The 12034-nt window shown below is 34.6% G+C and overlaps 1 protein-coding gene across 1 annotated transcript in view; it reads left to right on the top strand.

Annotated features, from left to right (window-relative positions):
* The window catches only part of FCHO2 (FCH and mu domain containing endocytic adaptor 2), a 117303-nt gene that overhangs the window by 19664 nt on the left and 85605 nt on the right, over window positions 1–12034 (top strand). Inside the window, 1 exon segment of the mRNA XM_052659367.1 lies at window positions 407–498. Within this exon segment, the coding sequence (XP_052515327.1) occupies window positions 407–498 (92 nt within the window).

Raw genomic sequence — 12034 nt, 5'->3', positions numbered from 1 at the left:
GTAATGTCTCTACTTTTTAATATGCTGTCTAGGTTGGTCATAGCTTTTCTTCCAAGGAGCAAGCCTCTGTTAATTTCATGGCTGCAGTCACCATCTGCAGTGATTTTGGACCCCAAGAAAATAAAGTCCTAAATCACACTGCATTTTTTTTAATTTCAAATGTGTTTCATTAATATGTGCTTAATAGTGATTATAGAGTGTGTATATGTATGTTGTGTATATATGTGTATGTAATGTACAGTTTATCAAAGCCTATAGTATTCCTTTGATACAGTTTAAAATTATACAGCGAGGAGCAATGCTTAACTTAAGGAAAACAGTTCATTTGAACATTGGAATTGCATAGTAGTTTTGCTTAAGTAATTTTGATCTCTTTTGTTAAACTAAAAATCTCTTTAAATTTTAGGGGGAAAAGAATAGTGGCTTTGACGTCCTTTACCATAATATGAAACATGGACAGATATCGACAAAAGAACTAGCAGATTTTGTAAGAGAAAGGTATGTATTTTTTTAATAAGTCATTCAGTAATTCATCATTGAGAAACATTTCAGAATCTGAATAATTGAGAAAATTTTTAGTTGGATTTGAACAAAACTAATCAACTACTCTTTTAAAAAAGTATACTCTTTACACTTTAAAGTAGTGGTTCTCTGTCATCTATACACTGCGGGCTAAGTAGTGGCTCTCAGTGGCATTGAGTGGTTTGCAGATCACTGCTTGAGAATATTATCTAAATATTTCTTGTTAAATATGCTAGCAAGGTGATAAAACAGGAGTTTTGTAGGGTGAGAATTACTGTTTCTTTAAACAAGTATGTCATTAAACATACTACAATAACTTGAAAAGACTTAAGTTTTCTGAATTTGTCATTTAGCTATATATAGTTTTATGACTTTTATTTTTAAAAATCCTTAGTTACGTGTTTTTAGATTGTGCAGATTTATAAAACATAGTTTTCTTTAACACGCTTAGAATATAATAGTCAATTAAAAACTGTTAGTATCAGCATAATTTAATTTGATTAAGGCTATTTTGTGGCTGGTCCTACTTGGTAATCTTTATGTGAACACATTTAAAATGTTTTCCTTGCTAATATAGGGATATGTTGCCTTTAGATACAATATGCCATTCATTTATTCTTTCCATATATATCCCACATCTGCTGTGTGTCGGGGAATGTGACGATAAGGATTCAGCTTCTGCCTTCTTGGAGTTTATCAACTTGTAGCAGTTGAGGAACTAGGTAACATTAGGCAAATCCTCTTTGACTTCCACCTTTCTGCTGCAGTTGAAAGGGGGACCATAAGCCCTAAGTGCTGTGGATAAAGCTGTCCCTTGCTGACACACTTTCCATCACTAGAAAGAGTAAAAGGAGAGACAGTGGAACTCTGCATCTCCTGGCCCATCCTCTAGCCTCCATCGCGGCCAGCACTTACATCGCTACTATAATTATCTACCTTGCTACCAACAGGGCAGTTGTAATTATGCCTTTTAGTCCTGTTTGTGTCAGTTACTATAAGAAGTCCAGGACTCCTGGGTCATCCTTCTTTGTTCAGAATCTGACCCATGAATGTTTCTGTGGGCATTGAGAAAACACCTCCTTCCACCTGACCGCTGCTGCTTTATTTTTCTCCATAGCACTTAATAGCCACCTGATATGAGTGATATTTTACTTATTTAGCCTGTCTCTCCCCACTAGAATATAAACCCCACAAGAACAGGGTTTTGTTTTTTTTTTCTTTTTTGCTTATTCATTGTCCTGCACTTAGGATAGAGCTTGGCCTTGGTAGGCCCTCAGGAAACATTTTTTGATAGAATGCATTTCTAACAGCACTGTCCTGATCCAAGCTATCATTATTGTTGCCTGGACTGTAGCAATAGTGCCTAACTGTCCTATCTACATTCATTATTATTCTCCTGCAGTTTATTCTCTGTACTGCAATTGGAGGTTTCTTTTTCAGACTACAGTTTGAAAGTTCAAAGTGAAGTCTTTCAAAGTTCAGTTTGTTACTTCTGTGGAAACCACTTCAGAGGCTTCCCATTGCTCTTAAGAGGCCTACATGGTATGACCCCAAATTGCCTTTCAGACTTAGCTCACACCAGACTTATGTTTATTTAGACTCCTTTTTCCTCTCTAGAAACATTGGCTATTTTACTGACAGGCTTTTATCAATCGAAGTTTTATGTATGCTTAGTCCTTGTTTATACGTACTGACCTTAGAGGTCAGCAATGTATTAATACTCACCTTTCCAGGAATGCCTTTCCTAATCTCTTTGACTAGGTCAAAATCACCTTTTATAATCTCTCTCAAGATCACATATCTCATTATAGCATTCAAAAAATGTTGTAATTTCTTACTTTTCTTACTTGTTTCTGTGTTCTCCTATAAGGGAAATAGTATACAATGTTCTGTTGTTTCCCAGTGCCTAGCAGAGAGCCTGAAACAACTGGATACTCATATTTCTTGAAGGAGTGAATGAGAAGGAAAAGAAGAAACGATATGCACACATATGCTATCCACTAAGAATTTGTGTGTGTGTGTGTGTGTCCTAAGTCACTTCAGTTGTGTCCGACTCTTTGTGACCCTATGTACTTAATGGGGTCTTTGCCAGCCTGCCCGGTTCCTCTGTCCATGGGGTTCTCCCAGCAAGAATACTGGAGTGTGTAACTGCCCTCCTCCAGAGATCTTCCCAACCCAGGGATTGAACCTGCCCTTTTTACATCTCCTGCACTGGCAGGCGAGCTCTTTACCACTGGCGCCACCTGGGAAGCCAAGGATTTGCATACAGCATCTCGTTTACCTGTGGAAACTCTTAAGTCTCATTTCATAGATAAGAGCTGGGGGCCCAGAAAGGTTAAATAACTTCTTAAGCTAATCATTCAGACTTTCTTTCTCTCATGCCCTTGTAATTCTTTCCTCCCCTCTTCATGCTTCCTTCCTTTCTCCTTCCTTTCTCCTTTGCTCCTTTCTTTCTTTTCCTTCTCTCCCTCCCTCCCTCCCTACAGCTTTATTGAGGTGTAATTGACGCACAATATATTGCATATATTTAAAGCGTAGCGTTCGATACATTTTGACATATACATATACTCATGACCATCACCACAAACAAGATAGTAAACATATTTATCTTTCCTTGGTAATTCCTTCCTTCTCTCCCCACCCTGCCATCCATAAGCTAATACTAGTTTGCTTTTGATACTTAGGTTAGTTTGCATTTTCTAGTATTTTATCTGAATGGAATCATGCAGGATATACTTAGTTGTCCAGTGCTTTCACTCAGTATAATTATTTTGAGATTGGTCCATGTTGTTGCATGCATCACTAATTTATTCTTTGCTATTGAGTAGTGTTCCATTTATGGATATATGGTAATTTTATCTGTCAAAGGAAGTAAGTTATGCCTATTTTTTGAACTTTCAGTTAATTCTGTAGAAGGTATTTTTTCTGACTTCTGTTGTGAGATTCATTTGTGTTGAATTTACTTATAATGCTGTTTAATTTCAAATTATGTAAATATACTGAATGTATTTATCTATTACTCTTGACAGACATTTGGGATGTTTCCAGGTTTTTGCTGTTACAAGTAATACTGCTTTGAATATTCTTGAACATGTGTCTCAGTGTACATATATTTATATTAGTTAATTACCCTGGCGTAGAATTTAACAGGATTCCATGGGCAGAGGAGCCTGGTGGGCTACACCCCATGGGGTCACAAAGAGTGGGACATGCCTGAGCTACTAATGCTTTCAGTTTCACTTTCATTTACCCTGGAGTAGAATTGCCAAGTCTCAGAGTATATGTGTGTTCAACTCTAGTGGATAATGCCAAAGACTTTTCCAAGGTGGTTGAACCAGTTTACAGCAGCAGCAGCCTTGTTGGAGAGTTCCAGCTGCTCTGTGTCCTCAGCAACACTTGGTTTTATCTATCCTTTTATTTGAGCCATACTGATAAGTAGTACTCATTGTGGTTTTAACTTGTATGTCCCTGATGAATAATGAAATTGAACATCCTTTCATATATAATTGGCATGTTTTCTTTAATGAAGTACCTGTTCATCTTTTGCCTGTTTTTCTGGTTTTTCTTTCCTTTTAAAAAATACATTGAAAAAAATTCTTATATATTCTAGATAAAAGCAATTTGTCAGTTATTTGTTGCAGATTTGTATAAACATGCTTGAGTTTTATATTTTGATTTTTATGTCCAGCAGCCTGGGAGTTCTTGCTTATTCTGGCAGTTTTATTTATCTGTAGATTCTTTTGGATTTTCTGTGTGTTCCGTCGCCTTGTGAAAATGACAGTCTGCCTCTCCCTTTTTAATCTGTGCACGTTTTCTTCGGTCTCTTATTGCCCTGGCATACACCTCCAGTGCAGTGCTGAGCAGAGATGGGGATGAGAGGCGCCCTAGCCTTGTCTCCAGTCCCGCATCACACTCAGATACTTATTCCAGTGCTGCTCCCTACTGTCCGTCAGATTGTGGAAATTCTACTTATTGTTTTGTAAGGCTTTTGTTTTCCTTTTCAAGAAAATCGTGAATGGATGTTTTCTTTGTTTTTATTTCTTTTGTTAATCTGAATTACATTGAATTTTGAACTTTCTAGTCCTGATGTAAGCCAGATTTAGTGGAGATGTAGTAATCATTTTTATACATTAGTAGAGCTGTTTGCTGCTATTTTATTTTGTATTTTTGCATCTATATTTATGAGTGAGATTGACCTGGAAATTTCCTTTCTCTAAATGTCCGTCTTAGGTTTTGCTAATCAAGATGTGTTGGCATCATAAAATGAGTTGGGGTATATTCCTTGTTTTTGTATTCTCTGGAAAAAATTTGTGGAAGATTATAGTTTCTTCCTTATGTGTTTTATAGAATTTGCTGGTAAAACCACCTGGGCTTGAAATTGTCTTTGTAGGAAAGTTTTAAATCATGTATATAATTTTTAAAATAGTTACAGGACTATTCAGATATTGAGTTTGGTAAGTTGTACTTTAAGGAGTTTTCCCTTGTGTAAATTTTCAAATATATTGGCAAAAAGTTTTTCTTATGTTCTTTAGAGAACTTTTAAAATTGTCTACAGGATCCATACTGATGTCTTACTTTTTATTCCCAATACTGGTTATATTTATCTTCTCCCTTTTTTCATGATCAGTCTCATTGGATGTTTGTTGGTTTTAATAGTTTTTATGAAGAACCAGTTATTAACTTTGCTGATCTCTTTTTATATATTTTCTGTTTTGTTAACTTCTATTCTTTATTTCCTTAAACTTTGTGTTCAATTTGCTGTTCTATTGCTAAATTTTGGGGAATGGATGCTTAACTTAATAATTTTCAATTTTTTTCTTTCCTGATATATTCATTTAACTCTGTGTATTTCCCTCAAGCCTTGCTTTTGTTGTACTCTCTTATTTTTGAGAAATAGGATTTTCGTTGTACTTTGTTTAAATATATATTTAAAGTTTCATTGTGTTTTCTTTCTTACCTCTGTGGGTTATTCAGAAGTGTATTTCTTAATTTCCAAATATGTATTCATTTTTAAAGGTAAATTTTTTCTTTTTCAAGCTTAATTGCATTGTGGTTAGAGAACATACTCTGTATGATTTCAGTGTTTTGAAATTTGTTGACACTTGATTTATGGACCAGGATAGAGTCAATTTTAGTAAATATTTTTACCTACCTGAAAGTATTTTGCATTTGCTGGATATTAAGTTCTCTATATATTATGGTAAATTTGTGAATTCTGCTCTTCCAATTCTAATATATTCTCATTGTTTCTGTTTTTTTAATCCTGCTCATTTTATCAGTTTCTGAAAGAGCTGTTTTGAAAATCTCATATGTAGATTATGAATGTTCATCTATGTAGTTCTGCCACTTTTTACTTTGTATATTTGGGGCTGTGTGGATAGAAATTTAGAACTAGTACATCTTCAGGTAAATTGAACTTAAAAAAAAAATTCATTCTAAAGTGTCCTATTATATCTCTAGCAGTGTTTTTTTGTGTTGAAGTCTTCTTTATTTAAAGTTTCATCTTTTTGCATTTAGTTAGTATTTGCGTGATATTTGTATTTTTTTCCTTACCTGTATTGTGGTGTAGATGTGTTTCTCATTTGTTTTTAAAGCCATTTTCACAATCTTTATTCTTTAATTGGATCATTTAGTCGTTTACATCAGTGTATTTCCAGATATATTTAGGCTCAAATTTGTTGTGTCAGAGGCTGTCAGACTTTCTGTGTAAAGGCTTTTTGTTTGATTTGGTGTCTGTTGCAGCTATTCAGCTCTAGTGTTTGTTGTTGTTGTTGTTGTTTTAATGTATGTATTTGTTTGGCTGCACTGGGTTTTAGTTGTGGCATGTGGGATCTAGTTTGCTCACCAGGGATCCAGTCCAGGCCCCCTGCCTTGGGAGCTCAAGAGTCTTAGCCACTGGACCACCTGGGAAGTCCCTCTGTTCTTTAATACAAAAGCAGCTATGACCAACATGTAAATAAATGAGTACGGATGTGTTCTAATAAACTTTAGTTATGAAAACAAACAATTGGCCAGATTTGCTGATGGTGCTGCAGTTTGCCAACCTCTTTACTATTTTAATATTTTTTTCTGTTTATCTTACTTGTTTCATATTTTGTCCTTCTCTTTCTTATCTTTTGGCCTTAAATATTTTTTATTCTATTACATTTTTTTTCTTCTCTCACCTTAGAATTAATAGCCTCGTTTTTTAGTGGTTAACCTAGAGATAGTAACATACTTCCTTGATATATTAATTTCTAGTAATAATTGCTACTTTTATGATCTTCCTGAAATGCAGGAACCTGAGAACACTACCACCTCCTGACTTAGATGCTTCATCTTCCATTAGTGAGTACATGTGTTTAATTTTTTACTCTGGAAATTAAAAGTTTTCTATTTTTAAAACAGTTTTTATCATGGAAATGTATACTTATATGCCATTTTTGTATGTATTTCTTTACCTTTTTATTATAAACCACTAAGTAATGAACTAGTTTCAACAGTTTTTAGTATTTTTACAGTTCTGTTTAAAACAGTTCTCTGACCTCAAATTACTACCTGTCCATAGACACTTATGTGTAAGTGTCCATAGATACTTATGTATGTATCTCTAACAGCTAATGATTTAGAGGACAATAATATTACCCAGGTAACAAAATTAATGATAATTAAATATTTTAAATATCTAGTTCACTTGTTCAAGTCAGGTGGTTATGTTTTTTTATATGTTTTGTATAGTCGTTTTTTAGATTTGTTATTTTACTTTTCCTCTGGTGCTTTTGTCCTGGATCGCTTTTCTTCTTTTTAAAAAACATCTTTTAATACCCCTTAATGTGGATTTTCTGGTGATAAATTCTCAGTTTTTGTTGGTCATATCTTTAATTTATCTTCATTTAAGAAACTTTTTGTTATGGACACTTTCAAACATGAAATATTAGGGCAAAGGAAAACATTAAAACTATGAATATGCAATTAGCATGTTCTAGGATGTGGGACCCTCTACAGAACAAATAATTTGGTTCCTTCAACATCAAAAAAACAGTAAGGAAAGGGTGAGGAAAGCTACAGATAAAGAGACTCAGAAATCATATCAGTTAAACATGATGTATAAATCTTGCTGTGGTCCCGACTGGAGAAAATCAATTACATGTACTGTGTGTGTATATGACAGTTGAGGAAAACTGAGCACTGACTGGCGATCTGGTGACATTGGAGGACTAATACTATATTTTTAGATAAGGTAACATACTGTGGGGTTCTGTTTTTGAAATTGCCCTTATCTTTCACAGACACATCTGAAATGCTAATGGATGAAATGCAACGTCTTTGAGTCTGAGATCTGCTTTATAACAGTTCAGTAGTAGTGGTATGGAATAGATAGAACAAACCTGGCTATGGTTTAACCATGCTGAAGCACAGAGATTGCACATGGAAGTTCACTATATTAAGATCCTAGCTTCTGAGTAAGCTTCATACATGTTTGAAAGTGTTCATAATAAAAAGTTTCTTAAATGAAGGTAAATTAAAGATAAGACCAACTAACAAAAACTGAGAATTTATCACCAGAAAATCCACATTAAGAGGTATTAAAAGATGTTTTTTAAAAAGAAGAAAAGCGATCCAGGACAAAAGCACCAGAGGAAAAGTAAAATAATTTTAATAAGTCTAAAAAATGACTATACAAAACATAAAAAAAATAACCACCTGGCTTGAACAAATAAACTAGACATTAAAAATATTTAATTATCATTAATTTTGTTAGCTAGGCAATATTATTGCCCTCTAAATCATTAGCTGTTAGAGATACATACATAAGTGTCTATGGACAGGTAATAATTTGATGTCAGAGAACTGTTTTAAACAAGACTGTGAAAATACTAAAAACTGTTGAAACTATATTACAATTCATTACTTAGTGGTTTATAATAAAAAGCTAAAGAAACACACACAAAAATGGCATATAAGTGTACATTTCCACAATAAAAAGTGTTTTAAAAATAGAAAACTTCTAATTTCCAGAGTAAAAAATTAAACACACATTCTCATAATGGAATACAAAGCATCTAAGTCAGGAGGTGGTAGTATTCTCAGGTTCCTGCGTTTTTAGGAAGATGATAAAAGTACCAATTATTACTAAAAATTAATACATCAAGGAAGTATGTTAAAATCTCTAGGATAACCACTTAAAAAATGAGGCTATCACTTCTAAGGTGAGAGAAGAAAAAAATGTAATAGAATAAAGTGTAGCAACTAGATAAAATTCAGTTCAATATTTTGATGAGACTACTTCATCGGCAATATGTATACTTCCATCAGAGACATATAATATTTTGTTTGGTTTTATCTCTTTCATGATGTTAGTAGCCATTGATGGTCATCACCTAGATCCATAGTTTTATTAAGGGTTTACTTTCATTTGTATTTTTGCTGGGTATAGTATTCTAGTTGGAAGATTTTTTTTGTTATTTTTTAGGAACAGTTTTAGATTTGCAACAAAATTGATAGCCAGGCTCCTCTGTCCATGGAATTCTCCAGGCAAGAATACTGGAGTGCGTTTCCAATTCCTTCTCCAGGGGATCTTCCTGACTCAGGAATCGAACTTGGGTCCCCTGCATTGCAGGCAGATTTTTTACTGACTGAGCCACCAGGGAAGCTGAAATTGAAAGGAGGTTTTGTGTGTGTCCCTGTCCCCAGATACGTAGCCTTTCCATCATCAACATTACTCATCAGAATGAGACTTTTTTAACCACGAATGAATCCACGTTGATACATCACAATCATCCAAAGTCCGTAGTTTACCTTGGGGTTCAGTCTTGGCGTTATACATTCTATGGGTTGGTCAGTGTATGATGACATATACCCATCATTATAATGTTCTGCGGAATATTTTCACTTGTCTAGAACCCTTTGTGTTCTGTTTTAATGTTTCCATGGTTTTGCCTTTTCGAGAATGTCATATGTGTAGTTGACTCTTTAACACAGGGTTTAGGGGTGCCAACCCTCTGTGTAGTTGAATATCATGTATATTTTTACAGTGGACACTTCATATCTGCAATTTTGTATCCATGGATTCAAACACCTGTGGATCATTTAGTAATCTGTGTATAAGTGGTCCCACATAGTTCACACCTGTGGTGCTCAAAGGTCAGCTGTAGTCGGAATCGGACGGTATGTGATAATAGCATTCTTAGGTTGGCCTTTTTTCACTTAGTAATATGCTGAATAATGTTCCACTGTCTGGATGTGAATTATTTATCCATTATTTATCAATTCTATCTGTTCTACTGAAGGACAGACATCTTGGTTGCTTTTCAGTTATGAATAAACCTACTGTAACCATTCTTGTGCGTGAACATAAGTTTTCAACTCCTCTGAGTCCATAGCAAAGAACGCAATTGCTAGATTGTAAGGTAAGAGTCTTGTGAAGTGGCTGTACTATTTTGCGTTCTCACCAGCAGTGAAAGAGAATTTCTGTTGCTCCACATCCTTGCTGTTGTCAGTGTTCTAGACTGGCCATTCTAATAGATGCATAGTGGTGTCTTGTTCTGATGACATGTGATGTAGAGCATCTTTTCATATGCTTGTCTGTCGTCTGTATGTTATCTTTGGTGAAGAGTCTCTTAAAGTGTTGGGCACATTTTTTAATCAGGTTGTTTTCTTACTGTTGAGCTTCAGGAGTCAACAATATATTTGGGATAACGTTTTTTTCTTTTTTTTCTCATTCTTTTGCGAATAATTTATCCCGGTCTGTGGCTTGTCCTCTTATTTTCTTGACATCTTTCACAGAGCTGGTTTTTATTTTAATGAAGTCCAACTTATCAGTGAATTCTTTCCTAGATTGTGCCTTTAGTGATTTATCTAAAAAGACATCACCATAGCCAACGTCATCTTAGTTTTCTCCTATGTTATTTTCCATGAGTTTTATGGTTTTGCATTTTACTAGATTAAAAAAAAATTCTTCAAAGGTTATTGCATTGTACTGTTTAGATGTTAGCGGTCAGTCTAATTAGCTGCTCCTCTGAAGGTAACATTTGATGGTGGGAAGGGTTTAGCTGCTTTTAGATTTTCTGTTTGTCTTTGACCTTCCCCAGTTTTACTATGATGTGACTTACCTTTTTATTTTTATTAATGTGTACATATCTTTTTATTTGTCCTCTTAGGATTTGTTGGGCTAACTTGAACCTGTGGTTTGATAGCTTTTATCAGTTTTGGAAAATTCTTCAGCATTATCTCTTGTAGATATTTCTTCTGACCTGTTCTTACTTTCTTTACATGTCAGACATTTTTGCATTGTCCTTTGTCTTTTATTTTTCTTTTCTGTTTCCCAGTCTTTTGTTTCATTGAGCTTGTTTTTTTAAATTAATTTTTGTTGGATGGTAGTTGATTTTACAATATTATATTTTAGTTTATGTTTCACTGAGCTTCAAACCAGAATAGATTCTTCTCACCTCTCTCTAGTTTACCAGTTCTCACTACAGTGTATTGGAGATTGGAAACAGGAACCCACTCCAATATTCTTGCCTGGAGAATCCCATGGACAAAGGAGCCTGATGGACTGTAGTCCATGGGGTCACAAAGAGTCAGACACGACTGAGTGACTAACACACACTACAGTGTATTAAATCTACAGTCTAACTGCATCTGTTGAGGTATTAATTTTGGTTATTGTATTTTTCAGATATAGAATTTATATTTTTATAATGCATAAACTCAAAAAGTTATTTGGAACATTGCTAAATTTGTTTCTGCTGATTGTTCATCTTATCTTCTTTCTTTGTGTGCCTGGTGGTTGTTGGACAACCATGCAGGGTCCAGTATCAGAGTTTGAAAAGATAAGTTTGTAGTCACTTTGAGAGCTTGCCTACTTATGGTTCATCCTTAACTCCTTATGCTTACTCTTTGGGTCTCAACTTAAAGGATATGGATTTTCTCATGCTTCCCACCTGTGGCAAGTCTGAAGCTAGTTTTATATCCCTTACCTTGTGAGGCTTTGCTCCATTTCTCAGTCTCAGCTGCCTCTTCTAGATGCCCCCAGGGAAGAGCTGCCCTACATGTCTGTCTCTCTCTGGATAGCCTCCTCTTGGATCTTGGCTTACTGATTCTTAACTGGTCTTTAGTTCTTTGATGCCCTTTAGGCATACCCCCCACCTCTCCTAGTTTTCTCCTTTCTCATTGGAAGGTCTTTAGATCAATTTGTTATTACAGGAAATTGAACTATTTTTTCCTTGTTGTTTAACTTATTCACTGATACATTATTTCTGTATTAACTTTTAAAAAATTATCAAAGTACTACTCTTGTAATATAGTATATTAAAAAGACATATAAGTTTAAAGAAGCAGGGAAAAAAAATCACAGGGCTGTCAATGAGAGTCAGTTGCTATTAATAGTTCCTTTTTTTAAAAAAGTTTTTGTGGGGTTGGGTTTGGGGAAGAGTTTGGAGGTAAGCTTATTTTGGATATTCTGAGTTTGAGGTGATTAAAATATCTAGGTAGAGTTATGCTTGAGGCATTTAAATATTAAACAGATGATTTG

The sequence above is a fragment of the Budorcas taxicolor genome, chromosome 20 (assembly GCF_023091745.1).
Source record: "Budorcas taxicolor isolate Tak-1 chromosome 20, Takin1.1, whole genome shotgun sequence".
In the NCBI taxonomy this organism is placed as follows: domain Eukaryota; kingdom Metazoa; phylum Chordata; class Mammalia; order Artiodactyla; family Bovidae; genus Budorcas; species Budorcas taxicolor.
Note: the sequence above shows the minus strand (reverse complement) of the source record. Positions and strands in the feature narration are given on the sequence as shown.